This window comes from Gossypium hirsutum, chromosome D09 (assembly GCF_007990345.1).
Source record: "Gossypium hirsutum isolate 1008001.06 chromosome D09, Gossypium_hirsutum_v2.1, whole genome shotgun sequence".
Lineage (NCBI taxonomy): Eukaryota > Viridiplantae > Streptophyta > Magnoliopsida > Malvales > Malvaceae > Gossypium > Gossypium hirsutum.
In genome coordinates, this window is record NC_053445.1 from 10,637,318 (window position 1) to 10,658,027 (window position 20,710).

Consider the following 20,710-nt stretch of genomic DNA (forward strand, 5'->3'; position numbering starts at 1 on the left):
ACAATATCAAATACTCTTAAAAGGTCATCTGAATATTTGTCAAAAGAGATAAAGAATAGCAATGTTAAAAAGCACAAATCAGCCAAATATCTCGAATTAGAGAAGTTATTGTATGAGTGGTTTCTCCAATATCAAGAGAAAGTAAACATGAATGGATAAATGATTCAAATTAAAGTAAAAGAGTTTCTAAAGAAAATGTATGGTGATGCAAATTTCGAATTTAACTTCTCAATCGATTGGCTAGACTGGTTCAAGGCAAGACATGAGATTAAGTCTTATAGAAGATTTGGTGAAAGTGATTTAGTTGTTATGGAGAATATTGAAGATGTTTTACCTCAAATAAGAGCTAAATTGGAAAATTTTGATTGGAAGGATATCTAAAATATGGATAAATCAGACTTATTTTATCGTTTGCAAGCAGATCATTTACTGGCTATAAAACAATTAGAAGGACAAAAAAAAGACAAGGAAAGACTTATTGTTGTGGTTTGCTGCAATGGGTATGGTTCAAATAAAGTGCCTCTTTGGGTTATTGGTAAGTTTGCTAATCCTAGATGCTTTAAACATGAGAATATTGACAATCTTAACTGTCATTACCGAGCCAACAAAAAAAAATGGATGATTGGATTACTTTTTCAAGATTTTGTTCGCTGGTTTGATGCTAGAATGACTGGTAGAAAGGTGTTGCTTATAGTAGACAATTGCCCAATCCATTCTAAGGTTATTTAAAGGCTTGAGACACATTGAGTTGTTCTTTTTGCCTCCAAATTAAACATAAAAAATTTAACCATATGATGCTGGAATTATTAAAGCAGTAAAGATTTATTATCGACATAGCTTTTATTCTAGCATCTTGGAAGGTTACAAGAAAGGAGAAATAAATCTTAAAAAGATTAATGTATTGGATGCAATCCATTTTATTAATGTTTCTTGGAATATTGATGTGAAACCTACAACTATTGCAAATTGTTTCCTATTAAAGATATCAACACCAGAACACCAACACATGGTCACTTGTTGACTGAGTTTATCTTCATATTTCCTTTGTTTATTAGCTAGCCTTGGTTACTTAGTTGTTTGGTTGTTACCGAATCTTTAGTGGTTCTATTTTGCCACGTTCCTATAACCCGGTGAACATGGGAGAACTTTGGTGCAACATGTGTCTTTGTTAAGCCTATAAATAGGCAGTCATTTCATTGAACAAAATTATCTCTTTTGCAGCCTTATTCTTTTTGTGAGTTATATGTTCTTTTTTTTGTCATTTTTCAGCTATTAGTTCTACAATCTGGTATTCAAGCCAAGTTCTCCTAGGTGCTGTTAGGATGGACGATCTTCAAGTGGTTGGTGGAATCAAGAAACTCAACAACCAAAACTGCAATTTTTGATCTACATGCATGATGTTGTACTTGCAAGGTCAAGACTTGTGGGAAATAGTAAATGGAAATGAGGTTACGTCGCCAGAAGTAGAAGACACGAATGGAGTCTTACAAAAGTGGAGAATCAAAGCGGGTAAAGCGATGTTCGCCTTAAAGGCCACAGTCGAAGAAGATGTGCTAGAGCATATACGTGATGCCAAAACTTCGAAGGAAGCTTAAGATACGTTCGCCAAACTGTTCTTAAAGAAAAAAGATACGAAGCTCCAAATCTTTTAGAGAGTGAGTTGCTGTCGGTGTTACAACGTGACATGATGGTTTCACAGTACTTTCATAAAATAGAGACACTATGCTGGGAGATTTTTGAGTTGGCTCCAGAGGCTCCTATTAGTGATACTAGGATGAAGCGAATCATCATTCATGGTTTGAAACCAGAATTCAGGAATTTCGTTGTTGTCATACAAGGATGGAAAACTCAGCCGTTGCTTGTAGAATTCAAAAATTTGCTAGCTGGCCAAGAAGCCTTAGCTAAGCAAATGGGAGGAGTCTCGTTGAAGAAGGAAGAAGAGGCACTATATGCCAATAGAGGCAGATGGTATTCCAAGCAATATACCACCAGTAGATCCAAAAAGAATAATGAAAAGGCAAGAAGTCATCAAGGCGAAGAGAACATTCGCGCAGGGGAGCTTCGAAGAATCAAGATAACAGCAAAAAGCTTGAAGGAAACTACTACAATTGTGGGAAGAAGGGTCACATGACAAAAGCTTGTTGGTCGAAAAAAAAGTTAGTAGAGAGTAATATAGTTGCTTCCAAAAGTGAAGATGAATGGGATGTTGAGGCACTATTTATAACAACAACATCTGAAAATATTGATTACAAGAAAGATTGAATCATCGACTCGGGATGCTCAAATCATATGACAGGTGATAAAGAGAAGCTGTAGAACCTGTCAGAGTATAAGGGAAGTCGGGTGGTCGTAACGACGAACAACTCAGAGTTACCGATAACTCACATCGGTAATACGGTAGTTACCGATAACTCAACATAGTGATACCAAGGTGTCACTCCAAAATGTCTACCATGTCCTAAGTATGAAGAAAAATCTTCTCTTTGTGGCACAATTAACATCTTTTGGCCATTTTGTTTTCTTGGTCCACAAGATGTGAAGGTTTATCGGAACTTGGAGATTATAGAATAACCGGTGATGAAGGGAAAAAGGTTGGAATCAGTCTACGTAATGTCTGCAGAAACCACATACGTAGACAAGACGAGAAGGAATGAAACGATAAACGTGTGGCACATGCAGCTAGGTCACGTTAGCTATTTCAAATTAGATGTGATGATGAAGAGGTCAATGTTGAAGGGACTTCCACAACTTGAAGTGAGAAAAGACACGGTATGTACAGGCTGCCAGTATAGAAAAACACACTAGTTGTCGTACGAAGAGTCCAAATTTAAAGCAAAGAAACCATTAGAGTTGGTCCACTCTAATGTGTTTGGACCAGTTAAACAAGCTTCCATTGGTGGGATGAAATACATGGTGATTTTCACTGACGATTTCTCAAGGTATGTGTAGATTTACTTCATGAAGGAGAAATCTGAAACTCTTTCAAAGTTCAAAGAGTTCAAGGAGGTAGAAGAAGCGAAAGTTGGCAAAAGAATTCGTTGTCTACGTAGTGACAATGGGGGAGAGTATACCTCAGACGAGTTTTGTGATTTCCTTCAAGAATGTCGAATACACCATCAGTTCACATGTGCTAGCACTCCACAACAGAATGGCGTAGCAGAAAGGAAGAATAGGCATCTGGCAGAAATTTGTCGAAGCATGTTTCACGCGAAGAATGTACCAGGACATTTTTGGGCAGAAGCAATGAGGGCGGCTACATTTGTGATCAATAGGCTTCCTCAATTATCAAAGAAAATGGTGGAGATGCTGTAACTTGACTACCAAAAAGTGCTACACATCCCGGAATATGGTGTTCGATGAAGCTTCTTCATGGTGGTCCTCAAACAAGGAAGTATTGCCAGACTCAAATGGTTTTAAAGACGTGGTGCAATCTTTTCAAATCCAATTGGGTTTAGGTGAAGCTAAAAATGTAGATGACGAAGGCAATGTTGAAGAAAGTGTAGCTCAAAGTCCTTGGCGAACTGGTATGTATCAACAATTAAACGAACAAAATGAGCTTAGTGGAGTGGAAACACTAACTTCACTAAGAAGGTCAACAAGAATCAGAAAGTCAAATCCAAAATATGTTAATACCGCCATAGTGGAAAAAGCAGATGCAAAAGAGCCGGAGACATTCGAGGAAGCGTTCCGGAATCCAGAATGGATTAAAGCTATGGAAGAAGAAATTGCCGCTCTAGACAGAAATCAGACTTGGGAGCTCGTGCCAAAGCTAAAAGATGTTAAGCCTATTTCTTGCAAATGGGTATACAAGATAAAACGCCGCACAGATGGATCAATAGAGAGACACAAGGCTTGCCTGGTAGCTCGAGGGTTCTCTCAACAATATGGATTAGATTATGATGAAATGTTCAGTCTAGTTGCAAAGCTTACAACTGTACGAGTCTTATTAGCAATTGCAGCTTTCAAAAATTGGAATTTATGGCAAATGGACATGAATAATGCATTTTTACATGAGGAGCTGGATCGGGAGATCTACATGGACCAACCAATCGGCTTTCAGAATCAAGATCATCTTGAGTATGTGTGTAAGCTACAAAAGGCGCTTTATGGATTAAAACAAGCACTGAGGGTTTGGTATGGTAATATTGTTGAATTTCTTACTCATAGTGATTATTTGGTGACAAGTACGAATGCTAGTCTGTTCGTCAAAGCTAAAGGAGAGAAGCTAGCTATCGTGCTAGTATATGTGGATAATTTAATCATCACAGGAGATTGTGAAGAAGAAATTTTTCAAACCAATGAAAACTTCTCAGTTCGCTTTCAGATGAAAGAACTTGGACAGCTCAAGCATTTTCTTGGTATAGAGGTTGATCATTGTCAAGAAGGAATATTTCTCCATCAGTAAAAGTATTCCAAAGATTTGCTAAAGAAGTTTGGAATGATTAAGTGAAAGCCAATCTCGATGCCGGTGGAGCCAAAAGCCAAAATATGTGCTCATGAAGAGAAAGATTTAGAAGATGCTACAATGTACTGGTAGTTGGTGAGAAGTCTTATCTACTTAACTTTAACAAGACCAGATATTTCTTTTACAGTTTGTGTGATGAGTCGGTACATGCAACATTCGAAGAAGCCTCATTTGGAAGTAGTTCGTTGAATTCTGAGATATGTGAAGAATACGCTTGGCTATGGTATTATATACAAAAGAGGTGGAGATTGTAAACTAGTTGGCTATTGTGATGTTGACTATGCAGGTGACCATGATACTCGACGCTCAACTACTGGGTATGTTTTCATGCTTGGGTCGAGAGCAATTTCTTGGTGTAGCAAAAGACAACCAACAATGTCTTTGTCAACCACCGAAGCGGAGTACCGAGCAGCAGCGATGGCAGCTCAAGAGAGCAGTTGGCTTATGTAACTATTAGAGGACTTGCATCAACCAGTGACGTATCCAATTCCTCTGTATTGCGATAATTTGTCAGCAATGCGTTTGGTAGAGAATCCAGTTTTTCATGCAAGAACTAAGCATATGGAGGTGCATTACCACTTTATTCGAGAGAAAGTCTTGCAAGAGGAAATTGAATTAAAGCATGTTAGAACGGAAAATCAAGCTGCAGATTTGTTTACAAAAGGCTTGAGTGGCAACAAGTTCGAAAGTTTCTATCATTAGCTTGGCGGGGCAAACAAAGAAGAAGCTAGTGTTGAGGGGGGTATTAAAGATATCAACACCAGAACACCAACACGTGGTCATTTTTTGACCGAGTTTATCTCAATATTTCCTTTGTTTATTAGCTAGCCTTGGTTAATTACTTAGTTGTTTGGTTGTTACTGAATCTTTAGTGGTGATCTGTTTTGCCACGTTCCTATGACCAGGTGAACATGGGAGAACGTTGGTGCAACATGTGTCTTTGTTAAGCCTATAAATAGACAGTCATTTCATTGAATAAAATTATCTCTTTTGCAACCTTATTCTTTCTGTGAGTTATATGTTCTTTTTTTGTCATTTGTCAGCTATTAGTTCTACATTTCTGACATTGCAAAATTCGATCCGAGGAGGATATGCCTCTCGAACAAGAAATTGGTAATGTTGAAGGCATTCATAAATTAAAAGAAGTAATTTCTGATTTACACTATAGAAATACCATGGATGTTAGCATATTTTGAATTATCCAAGTGAAAATGAATCTTTGATGGAGTCAACTACGGATGAAGAAATTATTCAAGGAGTAATGGATGTGCCAGCTGATAACGAGCATGATCCAAATAACAATAGTGTTTTACCACATGTTTCTCCAAAAGAGGCTTTTCTAGCAGTGGATACCTTGAAGAATTATTTAATACAACACGAGAAGAATATATTAGATTTGGTTTATGTCCTTCTAAAAATTTAAGATAAAATTGTATTTGGTTCTCATGCAAAGAAGAAGCAGTTAACTATAGATGCATATTTTAGCAAAGAATCAAATTGAAAAAAATAAGAGTTTTCTAGAAAGCACTTTAGTTTTATGTATTGTATATAAAATTTTCAGTATATTTAATGAATTATTATTTTATATTTTCATTGATCCCTTAAGGATTTTTCTAAAAATTATTATCTTATGCATTTATCGAGGTTATTATTTTATCCCCTTGGCCTAAGTCGAGACCAAAAAAATTATTATTTAACCAAGATTATTAATTTATCGAATATTCATTTATCAAGGTTTTATTGTAAATCCTATCTTTTAAAAAAACTATACTAAATCTATATTAACTTTTTCTCTCTTTCGTAATTACTTACCAATCGTTTTTTAAATATATAGAGAATAATACATAGTGTGTATTTATGTCATGAAAAATGACTTACGGGAAATGCTGGAAGCATTTTCATGTGTTTGTTTCATTAAAAATAGTTTAGGTAATAGAAAATGACTTACCGATCAATAGAAAATAAACACTTTTTTTATGGAAATTGAATTCCACTTTTGAAGAGCATAAGCTACTTCTCTAAAAAGAGTCTATTATGAATAATTTTATTTTTATATAAAAACATTCTTCCAAAAACGAAAAAAAGAAACTTGAAGCAGGTAAATATTATTGCATTAATAGTAAAATTTTATTTAATTTTTAAAATATTTCAAATATTATAATATTAAATATTATTAAACACATATTTAAATTTAATAATATAATAAATTATTAATATATTTAATATAATTTTATTATTTTAATAAAATTATTTTGTATAACAAATTTATTTTAATAATTTTAAATTTTAAATAATATTTTTAATATTTTATTGAAATATATTTTATGTTAATATTTAATAATAAATATGTATTGTAATTTATAAATATTTAGTAAATAAATATTTTATAGCATAAAATATGAATATTTTAATAACTTTATTTAATATAAATTTTAATTAGGCATAGCTTATTATTAAATCTATATAAGGTATTAGTTATTTTTAAATATTATCTTATTATAAAATAAATTCTTATTGTCAATGGGTAATGCTTCCATATTAATTTGTAACAAATATAATATATGTTGTGATTGTTTTACTAAAAGCAACTTTTAAAAAGAGATTTCACGAAAATAATTAACCAAATAATAGAAAATACTTTTGTAACACCCCTTACCAAGGTTTTACTAGTAACCTGAGCAACGGATACCACATTTGAGCAATTGAGTCACTTCAATTTTAATTTCACTTTATACACTTCATTTTAACTTATATAAGCTTATTTAAGGCATTTTGAATCATTCCCAAGCACCCTTACAATTTGATCGCAATTGGAGATCAAAACGAATGAAGTTATTAAGAGAAACTCAAATAACATGTTAAAAGTACAAGAAGAGTCCTTGTCGCGACAAGAAGGTGGTCATTGAGAGTCCTTTTCGTAACAACAAGGAGTCTTGTTATGACAAGGGGCCATTGATCCAACTATGAAATTTGCATTTCAAATCTTTGTTGCGACTATAAAAAAAACTTTGTCATGACAATGCTCTTATTGCAACAAGGAGAAAAGTTTTGTCGCGTCAATGCCCTCACTATTGTAAGAAAAGAGGCAGACCTATCATTGTCGTGACAATAACATTGACGTTGTCACAACATTGTCCTTGTAACAGCCAAATTCAATACCAAACATCTCCAAACACATACCAATCATTTCCATACATATACCAATCATTTAAAGCAATAAAACACTCAAAATACCATGTAATTCATCATATACTCAAAGCATAATTCAACTAAATCTACAAGGACATCAAAATATTTAAGCTACATTAAGCGTATTCACTAGTTTTGTTATACATAGACCTTAAAATACTTATGCACATGCTATAAAGTAAATCCAAAAGTTCAATTTCATACTCTCTTCCAAGCCTTGTGATGTGATGAGATATATTTAGGTTGAAATTTCGATCAAGAGCTTCGAAACAAACTTTTACCTACGCGTTAGAAAACAACATGTTAGGTGACATTGTAACTTAGTAAGTACATAAAAAATTTAACTTACCTTTACTAAAATTGAATTTTACACGTCAATACATTAAATATAATAAAACGAATTAAGAGAAATGAACACTAAATGTATATTTTAACATTTATTCTTAGCATAATTCCTTTACCGGTTCACTACCGATTTCATTCATCACTTTTCATTTAGTCCATAGTAAACTCAACTGAACAAGCAAGATATGTGAAAATAACACTGAAATCACTAGCACGAATGTGCTTATCACTGAAATGCACCAAAGTGCAAAGTCACTGAAATGCACCAAAGTGCATTATCATTAATTTCCACTAAAGTGCCACTACACTAACACACTCAAGATTTTCTAATGGCACGCCAATTATACCCAACTAGTTCACATCTTGTCTACATGGACCTTTAAAATGTTATTAACATTAAAACCATTTCTTGATTAGCATCATATAAAACTTTACATTCTTTTTAATTTAGTCCTTATTAGTATTCACTAATCACTATAATCTCAATTTGCATTCAATTCTCTTTCATATAACACTTCACTTGAACATCTTAACATGAATTTATTAACTTACATAATGACTTTTAAACTCTTTAGAATTTAGTCCCTTTTACCACAACATCATTACACTTAACCTATTCGCTTGCAAATGAAATTCAATCCATATCATCACTACTCTTTAATCAATTTCATAATAAATATTAACTTATTCATACATAAATTAATCGTATAATAATTTATATAACAATTTTATTATAATTTGCACTTAGGTTTAATTAAAGTAAAATTCTTGAGGTACTTACAACCAAATGCTTGGATGAGCTTTCTTCCTCCTCCACTTTTTTACTACTTCTTTCCCTTTATCAAGACCTTGTTGATCGCTCATCTTCTCTTTCTCTTCATTTTCATATCACAAATACACAAGTTTTAATATAAAAACAATAATCAAATATTATTTCTTTACATTTTTTAAACAAATAAACATGAAATTCATTAACAAACCTTATCATCCTCACCTTCTCTTCTACACCAAACCTTAACTTCGTCTTTCTCTCTCCTCCAATATGTGCACTAGTTGTCTCTACAAAAAACTAAGCTTGCTATAATATTGCTTTATCGATTTCACTAAAAATCCATGAAAGAAATTGAAGAAATCAAGTTTAGGATAGTTAATAATGGCAAAAAAGTACCTATTTAGAATAAAATGAAAAGTTGAATATATGAAGAAAGGAGAGTGGCATGAGCATAGAGGAGAAATGATGAAAATTGTACATAATTCTATAAAAAATATCTAATTATTTTATCACTGAAATATTAAAATATTATATAAAAGTTTATCAATCATCATTTTAATTTTTAATGGTCATAATTTATTCTAAATTTCAAAAACCATCTAATGGCTCAAATTTCACCAACTCTCAATTATTTCTTTATGGAATGACTATTTTGCCCTTAAATTTTCTCTATAATTTCATCTTTGATTCATGATACACTTTTGATATAATTACACTTTTACTCCCTCCTTTTCCTTTCAACTCGATTAAATCCTTTAATACTTTTAATTTTCACACTTTTATTCCAACACTTTTCATACTCTTATGATTTATTCAATGTCACACCTAGATATTTTTAAGGACTCGAATTTAGAGGAATTTTGGGACTTAATTGAACAAAATAGAGAATTAACAAGACTCTACTAGGAATTTTGGGGAAACTTTGTAACTGTCGAGTAAATAGTTGAGTTCTAATTCTGGTTTGGTTAGATTGGAATCGGCTGGTTTCATAGTGAGGGACATAATGATTTCTAATGATTAGTTAATAGAGTTTAGGAGACCATGTGTAAGAGATATATAAATAGCTGAAAGTGGACATTCAGGCAAGGAAGAAAAATTATCTTTAATTCATTCTGTAAATTTCTTTTTACTTTATTTTTCTTATTCGATTGCTCTGAAGAATAAGAGAACTTAGAAGGGCTCTGCATAGAGCAGAAGTTGTGAGAATTGGAGTTTGGAAATAGAGAAAATCGAGTGATAGGTAAGCTTTCTTAACCTTCTGTAGCCATAGATTTGAAGAAATGAGAGTAAGGGCTGCTTACTAAGTTTTTTAAAATTTGGTTCTGGGTTTTAAGGTCAAATAACCTCGATTTAATCGATAAATGGTTGTCATGCTTAGCTGCCAAGATGAAAGAGACTCTGACGTTTGGACAAGCTAAGCTAATGAGGATTAAAGAAACAAAGTGAGTTTCTATCCTCCATCTGTAGGCGATTGAAGATATTGAACTGATGATTGATACGTGTCTATGTTTGTTCTGTGTTGTCTGAAACTGTAGTAGAGTATGAACATGGTGACTGAGTATGCTTGAATGCACGTATATTAAATGCTTATTTAGTTATGAATTGAAGTATTAATGGATGAAGAACCACATGTTAATGAAATTAATATAAGTGTTTTATGTGAAATTCTTGTAATATATATACGATAAGTAGGGTATGGGGGGAAATACCATGATGGGGTGGTCAAAGATAGGAATAAGTGGTGGAATAGAGGAATGGGCGGGTTGTTAAAGGAATTCAAGGGGGTTTGGTTGCGTCGTGGAATGATATCAACTGGTTCACTAAAATGAAACTGTTATGACATATATCGACTGGTCTTTCGGGGCGACACAATGACGACGGTTTATAGGTTCCATAGAGCAACACAGTGACGACAGCCTACAGACTCTATGAGGCGACACTGTGACAATGGTATATAGTACCTACAAGGCAACACCTCAAAAGAGGTTAAGGTATAAATCTATGGCTCGACTATGGAAACCAAAGTAGTCTGCCAAGATCTTAAATATGGGGTTACATGTGTAAGACATTAGCTCGGCTATGGCGACATAGGTAATCCATTAGGACAATAAACACGGGGTAGTCCATCAAGACATTAAATAAGGGATTATATGTGTAAGACCTTAGCTCGATTATGACGACATAGGTAGTCCACCGGAACAGTAAACATGGGGTAGTCTGTCAGGACAGTAAACACAAGGTTACTTGTGGAAGACCATAGCTCAATTATGACAGCATGTGAAGTCCACAAATCAGTGAATTGAGAGACCCGCCACGGTATAAAGAAAAAGTCGTGTTGTGAATTGCTTGACAAGTCAAAAGACAGAATGGACTTGGTGTGTCTGGGGAAGCAGGCTAACGAGACAACTAAGGGTTTTGCCAAAGGCAATGATGAATGGAGCCTAGGAAGAGTCTTAACTCAGTTATGCATAAAAGGAGGGAAAGGCTCCTTAGACAAGATGGTAAATGTGATGTCTTCCAAGAAGAGTCCGCTAGAGAAGTCGTGGATTCCATATTGTTTAAGCAAATACAAAATAGGTTATTATAAGATACAATCTTAAATTGGAAATTGACAAAAGGGTAGCTAAAGGAATGAGTAAAAGCCAAGAGTATTCATGGGAGGAAATGTCAGCCCAAGGTTGAATGATTAATAAAGTCTTCTAGAAAATAGTAATAAGTTGAAGTCTACCAAGACCTTGAAGCTTTGGAGAGATCTTGTAGGTCTACCAGGGGTGGGAACCTGAGTAAGAGGTAGTTTGTTGTGAACTACCTGTCCACTAAAGTATCTTAAAGAATAAACTAAAAGAATAAGTACTATGGGGTTACTTGAGGGTACGATATTTACCAAAGAAAAGAGGATTGTGTTAAAGATCCACACTCAAGGTAATTAATTGAATAACCACAAATAGTTGTCGCCGGTCAGCAATAGAGAATAGGGGACAATAATGTAGCATATCAGGAAGGGTGCAATGAAAGCGGAAACAAGGAATAACCAGGGTAAGACCCTGAAAATAATATATTTAGATAAAACGTGGACATGATCAGATGAAGATTTATACCGCCAACATTCGGCTTAGAGTAGTGGTAGCTGGGCTAGACCAACTAAGTTCACAGATTTCCCCTACTAAATCAAGGGAGTTTAACTTTATGCAAAAAATCTCCTTTCTTAGTGAGACCTATTCATTCAACTTTATAAAAGACTATTTATATTATATAAAAAATAATAATAATTTATTTGGTCCTCCAATTTTACAAAAAAATTATTTTAGTCTTTCATTTGATTTTTTGTCATCCTCTTAGCCCTTAAACTTATATTATTTGTCAAATCATCCCAAAATGGATAAGAAAGTTAAAGTTTGTTTGCTGATGTGGTGGCATCCACTTGTATGCCACGTGTGTCAGCAATTAATTAATTTTTAAATTTTAAAAATATTATTATAATTTTTATACGTTTTAATAATGTTAATAATTTATTTAATAGTTTTTTAAATTTTAAATTTTAAATATTAAAAAATTAATTAATTGCTAATGTGACATACATATATATGTCACATCAACAAAGTTAATAGACATTAATTTTTTCATATATTTTGAGGTGATTTGATAAATAACGCAAGTTTAAGGTCTAAAAGAGATAAAAAAATTAAATAAATCGCTAAAATATTTTTTTAATAAAATTAAATAACCAAATATATCATTATGCCATAAAAAAATTATTCAACCTTAAAATTCTTAAACGCTAATTGAAAAGGTGAAGGGCTAAACCGTCCTAAAATTTAAAATGATTCTGTTTAGCTTACTTTTCTTTAAAGGTGATTCTCTTTTTCTTTCTTTTATAAGATAAAGGTGATTCTCTATTTCTCTTTGAGAATCAAATACTATTATGTAACAATTATGTTAATCAGTATGGCTTGCCCATGCTTCGCATTGGGTAGTCGTTTGTTTTATCAAATTATAGAGTAAAAATTTAAATATTAAAATATACTTTAAATATATGTACTTTTTGTACATTAAAAATTTAGTATATATGTTTTAATTTGACATAATTAATTTAGTTCATATAATTGACACCTTTAATTATTTTGATTAAAATGATGACGAAGAATTTTTAAAAAAAAAAAATAAAAGTCCGTCTGTTTGATTGAAAATGATTTTCAGAAAATGATTTCTGAAAAATGACTTATTTTTTTAAAAAAGTTAATATTTTCTGTTGTTTGGATGAATCTGTGTAAAATATTTTGTAAAATCTATTTTAAATGAAACAAACATACATTTAAGAATTTATTGTCTTTTCATTGTTTAATTGAGTTTATTTTATATTTATTAAATTTATATTTTAGGCAATGATTTATTTATAGATAAATACATCAATTTAAACATTAAGAACCAGTGCCAAAGAAAAGGATTCAAAGAGAAAAAAATCAATTACAAAAAGAAATTCCCTAGTCTAAGAAAATAGATTACACAAGAATACATAGTTTAGACACATCGTCTATGCACAAAAGTCCATAATTCCATTTCCATACCAGTCATTTACATCCAACTACTATGTTAACATGATTATGACTTACGATAAGAGAAGTAAACAGTGAGACGAAGTATACAGATAACTAAAATCATTCTTATCGTCAATGGGCACATTTGGATGGAAGATAGAGAGAGCACAAGCAAACTTTTCAAAACCTATAATTCCATTATGCTTTGTATCAAACAAGTCAAATATCTACAATGAAATCAGAAATGTATTGACAGCAACTCAAGTGATATTATGCTAACAAGAATTATTCTTTCAAGGATGGAGACATTATTAATTAACATTAGATAAAACTACCTAATCATCAAATATACTCTCCTTTTTGTTTGTTTTGAACAACGCCAATTGGAACTCTTCTTGTCAAACAGTAATATAAATAAAACTTAAATACTACAAAGATGAGAGTGAAAGAACCAACTCAAGACAAGGAGTGATCATCAAGCCAAAAAACTTGGCAAACATAACAAAAGATATCAATTATATAACAAAATGGGAACTATGAAAAAAACAAAGACCTTGTTGATCAGCCCATCATCTATAACAACATTGCTTATCTTCTTGAAAAGCTCATAAAGTGCTTCTATTTCACTTACACTAACTGCATGAAGATAAGCAAAAACAAAATTTCAGTAGAATGACTCAAGAACTAAAATAACACAGGCAAAAACTGAACAAATGTTAAATCAAGCAAAAGCATTGAATTTATCTCATAAGCAATATAGAAGAATATTTAAAAAGAAAAAAAAAATGATAACATACAAACGGTCTCTCTTGCAAGAAGTTTAGGATCAACAAGACCTCTTGATTGCTTGTACAAATCATTATCACATCATTGCAGCACTAAAGCAAATAAATGCTTCAACCCGTCTATGCACTGCAACATGATATTCTCTTCACATCAATACACTCCATACCTAGGCAACAGCAAAAGTGACCAGAAATCCCATTCATGTCATTCTTTCCATACGCACGATCATTCTAAAAGCAAACAACAGGACTAACCTTTTAACCATTTCCTAATTTTGCTGAATGAAGACCAAATATTGGAGTTGGAATCTGATAAAGCCGGAGACCTCAAGCTCAAAGTGAAATCAATATATGTCTTATAAATCAAACCATGATCTTAACCTTTTAACCTACTTGAATTTTCTTTTGACCTAACAGATTTAAAAGCATTCCATAAGTGTTTCCCCTTCCTTATTTTTTGTGCATGGAGCATAAAGAATTAACTCCATGTCTATTTCTCATACATGGGAGATCAACAAAATACAATCAAGTAACACATACAACACTATTTATCATGAATCAAGAAATGCAAAGTAGAGGATAAAAATAAGTAATCCTACCAAACAAAGAATTAGCCATTTCATCCATTTTACAAAATTAAGGGTGACCACAAATCACCCATCTTTGCTAACATCCATTCCAGTTTTGTAGTATAAAACAGACAATCTAATAAAGAGAAGTTGTTCAAAATCAAATACCCATAAAATCAAACACATCAAAAGGCCCAATTCAAACACAAAATCATTAACTCCACTACAAATTGAACTTGATCAGGATCCCATCTAATCAATTCCACAAAAAATAAAATTCATTTAAAAAATATATATAAAGAAACCGAATTGCCAACTTAATAGATCTATTGAAGCGTAGGAATTAATTAAAACTACCTACTTTAATCTCACATCGATTCAAAAAGGTTTCTTTTCAATTATTATTGAGGAATAACCAGAGGGAAAACAAATATATAAAAACAAAAATGTTATTACATTTTGCTAAGAAGCAAGCAAACAAATCATATAATTCCAAAACGGTTCTAAATTTCTCATTATTTCCCATAGTTAATTGTCTCACCGTCTATTTTGACAATTGATTTTCGAACTTGAATCGACTGATTTCACTTGAAGTGGCAAATCGCTGAAGGGAAGTAGACGAAAAAATTGAAGAGAAAAAATCACCAAATTGTTGAGAGTTTCATTTCTGAAAAGACTAGAAATGGCTAGGGCTTTTTTCTTTTTGTCAACAAAACTACTGCTGGTTGTTTTTTCTACAGAGATGAATCCTAGGTCGGGGACGCAATGAAGGGAAGGGGAAGGAGAACGAGAGAGCATTTAGCAAGTTCTGATGCTAGGATGTGAAGAGGGAAAACTTTGGAAAATGTCTTGCCAAAATAAAAAGGGAAAGACATTTCCAAAAAAACCTCCTTTTCCCGTGTTTTGTAAAATGTTTTATCGTGGAAAATCATTTTCAGCCAAACAAACATCGAACAATGCTGAAAAGTTTTTATGAAAAAGCTTTTACAGGTAAACAAATAGAGCCTAAAACTTTTCAAATAATCATGCTAAAATAGATTTTTCTTTTAATTGTTAGGATGTTACTTTTTTTTTAAATTATATGTTTAAGTATTTGGACCGGCTAATATCACTACAAAAGTAGAGAATCAAATTATGTCAAATTAAAACATAAAAATTAAATCTCAAATATGAGTATACTAAAAGAATAAAATATACTTTGACTATTATTTTATATTAAAAGAATAAAAATAAAATAGTTGTCTATGTATCATGGAGAAAAGCCTAGGGAATTAATTTTATTCGTGTATATATATATTTTTTTTTCTTAGAAAATACATTTTTAACCCTCAAAAAAAGTTATCTGTATATGATAAGTTAGAATGTGTCCTTTCCAAAAAAAAAAATTATACCTCAACATTTTAACTGAAATAGTTGTGGATAATAACTATATGAATCAACTAATGTTAATAAAAAAATACAATACAAATTATGTCAAATTAAAATAAAGATTAAATTTTAAGTGCGATTCTAGTAGAGAGATTCGACTTGAAATTTGACCACTATACAAGTATAATAAAATATTAAAAAATAAATATTTAAAAAAGAGAGAGTCATGACAATTTTATAAGATTGTTTACGTAATAAAAAAAAGTACATTACCAATGTAACAAATATTCTCTTATTATATTTTAAAAACAAATGGCATCCAACCCATAGCCGCTTTTAGAGTTTTTTTACTCAAAAGGTAATTATCATTTAAAATTTTTTGACTGAATTTACTATAATTAATTAATCCAAAAAGAAGATAAATAAAAAAATACATTAATAAAATTAAATAAAAAATTAAAAAAAATCACTCCCCACTTTTTCAAAAGAGTTAATTTGTATACGTGCAATTTGGCCCAAGCAACAAAACCATGGGCCGAAAGAGGACATTGCAGGCTTTTCAAGGTTAGAAACTGACATCTATTAGGGCTTGGGCCTGCTTCATTTCCATTTTCTGGAACATCTCTTAGAACAATGATGGATGCTTACGTAATTAATTTATCCATAAACTTCTGGAACTTGCATTATATATAATGTTAAAATAATACTTGTCGACAACCTAGCTTCTTTATTGATTAAAATGCAAGAAATTATAACGACAGAAGATTGTAGAAGAACATATGAAACCATTTCATTGTAAAAATCAAGAAAGTTCAAGAGACAGCTTATTCATCCTTTATATATGATAAGTTCCATTTGTACATTATATTCATCATTACTGTATTCCCATTTCATAGAATCCAGAAGAAAGATGGCTCTCATCTCCCAATTATTTGGCGATGAAATTTACGACCCTTTCCTTTCAATGGTCAACAAATGTCCAGTCCTTAACACCCCAACAGATTGGAAAGAAACCCCAGAGGCCCATGTGTTCATATCTGATCTTCCAGGGCTCAACAAAAAGGAAGTGAACGTTGAGATTGATGATGAAAGGGTGCTCAAAATATATGGAGAAAGGAAGGAGGAGAAAGATGATAAAAATGTTAAGTGGCATAGAGTTGAGCGTTGCAGAGGCGAGTTCCGTAGGAGTTTTAGGTTGCCGGAGAATGTGAAGACCGATGGAGTTAAGGCATCAATGGAGGATGGTGTGCTTGTGGTGACTGTCCCCAAACAAGAAGTGAAGAAACCAGAGAAGAAAATGATTGAGATTGAGGAGATCAAGGGTTGAGTGAAAGACATTTGAGAAAATTTTCATGTTTTGTTTCAGTGTTTCCTTTGGTGTGTTTCATGTGTGTTGTTGTTGCTGCATTTTCATGTAATGTCTATGCTTCTGGCATGTAATACATGGATGTAAAGTTATGAATAAAATGTTTACTGGTTTCTCTTGAGAACGCCTTGTTCTTATAACTTAACTCAAGCCAAAATTCTCAGTAAATCACTGAGAAAAAACCTTTGAAATAAAATACATGTAAGAAAACTTGAAGATAAATGGGACATGCGCAAAAATTTCGTTTGAAAAGTGAGAGTACTTGAGTAAAAATATAAGTTCAAAAACTGGGTTTGAACGAAAAATAAGACTTGTTTTTTTTAAATAGGCTAGGCCTCAAATAGGATTTTTTGACTCAGGCCGAATTAACTGTTTTGTTGTCATTTCGATGCTATTTTGTTGCCATTAGTTTGCTATCATTTTCTTGTTACTGTTTGGATATTATATAAATTTTGTTTTATTATTAATTTTGCTACTATTGTTGAGACATTTGCTTGCTAAGTTGCAAATATATTAGTATTATTTAAGTATAAAGATTTTGGTTAATGGATTTTTGATTTGTTGAGAAATATTTATTTTAACGTTTTCAGTGTATTTTATATATTATATTTTTTAAAAGTTTTTATATAAAAAAATAATCTAAAAAAATTAACCTGGGTGGGTCAAGTCAGGCTCGATTTAGATTTTTAATCTAGGTCGGACTTAGAAAAAAAATTAGATTCATTTTTTGGGCAGAGCCTATACTTAAAATTTTTCATTAATCTAACCTAAACTTGACTCGATTTGACTCATGATCAGGTCTAATTCAACCCAAAATCATGATTAAAAATTGAATAAAAAATTGAAAAAGTTAAAAATTTTGTTTTTGGTTGAACTAAGTCCAATCATCTTAAATAATTTAAAATTGGAAATTAATAATATAAAATTGCTATAAAATTGAGAAAAGAAATATATAAACAAATATGTTTTTAGTAAGTATAATTCTTTATCAAGTAGTTATACTATCAGTCTATACTATTATTTTAAGTGTTTTATTGAGTTGGTGTCAACCTTAACTGGATTACTAATTCAGTTGTTAAATTACGAAAATGTTCTTTTATAATTAAAATAAGTTATAATCTTTTAGGGTACTTTAGTATTTTTTTTCATTTAAAAAAACCAATAAAAATATGCATATGATGTTATTTAAACTCAAAACAATTACATTAATAAAACCTTTAATTTATCACTCAACTAAAATTTTATTTTGATTTTTTTATACATTTTAATTTTAATTATGCACACTTTATTACTTCCATTAATTGTATATCTAAACTTACTATTATTTAACTGTTTTACTGAGTTGGTGTCACCCAACTGGGTCATCAACTCAATTGTTAAGTTAAGGAAATGTCATTTCATTATTAAAATAAGTTATATTATTCGAAAGTATTTTAATCTTTTTCATTAAAAAATAAAAATATGCATATAATGGATTTTGAACTCAAACCAACTAGATCGGTAAAACCTTTAATTTACCATTTAGATTAAACTTTATTTTCATATTTTTATATATTTTAATTTTAATTATGCATACATTATTACTTATATTATTTTTAAACACACATTTGTGTTCTATATTTGTGGTTTTCACACTCATACATGTGTGATAGGATTTCTATAACACCCTATATCCGGCCTGGTCGCCAAGCCCGAATATCAGGATATCACACCACCGCCTCATGTCATACTCATAGAAAATTATCACATTATTCAGAAATCATCCTCTTTATCAGTGATCTTATAAATTTTTAGTCAAACATATATCAATCATAATTAGAACATGCCAAACATACTTTAAACAAACTTATAGCAATAATTGAACAAGCATTAGGGCCACTTAGCAAAATTTTCAAGACAATCACGTAAGTATCGATACTAGGATAAGGGTATTGATATTTTCGTGGTACGGTATTGATACCGTTTGTAAAATCAGTACCAAATCAGTATTCTATTTCTCGTCCAAAAATCAAAACCTAGAAAATATCGGTAAAATTGAAAAAGTATCGATAAAATCACCCCGAGTATCGGTACTTGTCATAAGGTATCAATACCAATTTTTGATTCTGACTTCCTGCACATTTGAAAATCACAGAGGTATCATTTTTGAAACCCGAATATCGATAACTCTACTTTAGACAGTAAAAATTCAGCATATTTAAGCCTATAAACCGTTCCAACACAAATATATTCAACATGCATCTTCTACCATATCAAATAAACTCCAAAACGACTATAATCACCGCTTCAAACATCGAGTATAAGTTCAAATGATAATCGACATAATATGTGTAACAGCCCGATTTTTTACCCTAATCGGAACAGTGGTTTCGGGACCACAAATCTGAATTAAAAAAATTTTTAATATTATTTTCTGTGTTTATTATGTGTGAATTTACTAGTGTGAAAATTTCGTGCTTTAATTTCGCCGTTTGAGTGTCCGATTAAATAAAAGAATTAAATCGCATAAAATAAAAATTTAATGGTTAATTATGAAAGTGCCTAATTGTTGTTGTCTTTATAATTTAGAGGTTTTATGATGCAATTAGCCCACTATGTAAGTTAGTGGGTGGCAAAGGACTAATGTAGCCTTATTATATATGTTTTATATATATATTAGTAAAGGTTAATATAGTAAATTAATAATAAGGTTAATATATGTTTAATATAACAAATTAAAAGCCATATTCTTCATCTTTTGGCCGAATTTGAAAGAAAATAAAAGGGTTTAAAGCTTTGTTTCATTCGGCACTTTCAAGTTTTGATTAAGGTATGGATTTTGTTCGATTTTGTTCGATTTTTATGTTTTTTAGATCGTTGCTTCGAATACTATCCGACCCATGCTTGAATTTTTGATTTTGATGAATATTTTGAGCTATGCCATTGATGAATAATTGTGTTTTGTGATGTTTGATAATGAATAATGAAAGATATGTTTTAGATTAATATGTTTTGTATTGGAATTTTTGGTAAAATTGAGTAATTAGTGCTAAATTGCAAAAATAATATTTTTAGAGACTAAAATGTGAAATAAATAAAATGTGTGGAGTTAGATGGACTATAGGAAGATTCGGCCTAGATATGGTATATGCAAATTTTGTGTATTTTGTGTTTTATGCAATAGGGACTAAAAAAAATTGTGAAATGTCAAGGGTAAAATGGTAATTTTCCCATTTATGTGTTTTTTTTATTAAATTGAATGAATGTGCGTTTAAGTTAGTTAAATTTGAATTAATTTAGATCAAGAACGGAAGAAAACGGAATTAGATCGGGGGAA

At 31.4% G+C, this 20,710-nt stretch overlaps 1 protein-coding gene, 1 long non-coding RNA gene and 1 pseudogene across 3 annotated transcripts; 2 read left to right on the forward strand and 1 right to left on the reverse strand.

Moving 5' to 3' along the window:
• Nucleotides 1-195: 195 nt before the first annotated feature.
• LOC107893011 (CENP-B homolog protein 2-like) lies at nt 196-5,983 on the forward strand (annotated as a pseudogene).
• A 7,252-nt stretch (nt 5,984-13,235) lies between these two features.
• Nucleotides 13,236-15,598, reverse strand: LOC107893010 (uncharacterized). 2 transcript variants are annotated; one of them, XR_001682700.2, is made up of 4 exons: nt 15,202-15,598; nt 14,347-14,501; nt 14,104-14,258; nt 13,236-13,942 (listed from the first exon to the last, which is right to left on the reverse strand). It is a non-coding gene; the product is annotated as an uncharacterized lncRNA (long non-coding RNA). The 2 variants fall into 2 exon arrangements; XR_005918664.1 differs by having other exon boundaries at nt 14,347-15,594.
• Nucleotides 15,599-16,827: 1,229 nt separating this feature from the next.
• On the forward strand, nt 16,828-17,515 carry LOC107893009 (18.1 kDa class I heat shock protein). The gene has a single exon (XM_016818003.2). It carries the CDS (start codon nt 16,870-16,872, stop codon nt 17,353-17,355), a length of 486 nt encoding a protein of 161 aa, XP_016673492.2. The 5' UTR covers nt 16,828-16,869; the 3' UTR covers nt 17,356-17,515.
• The last annotated feature ends 3,195 nt before the right edge of the window (nt 17,516-20,710 follow it).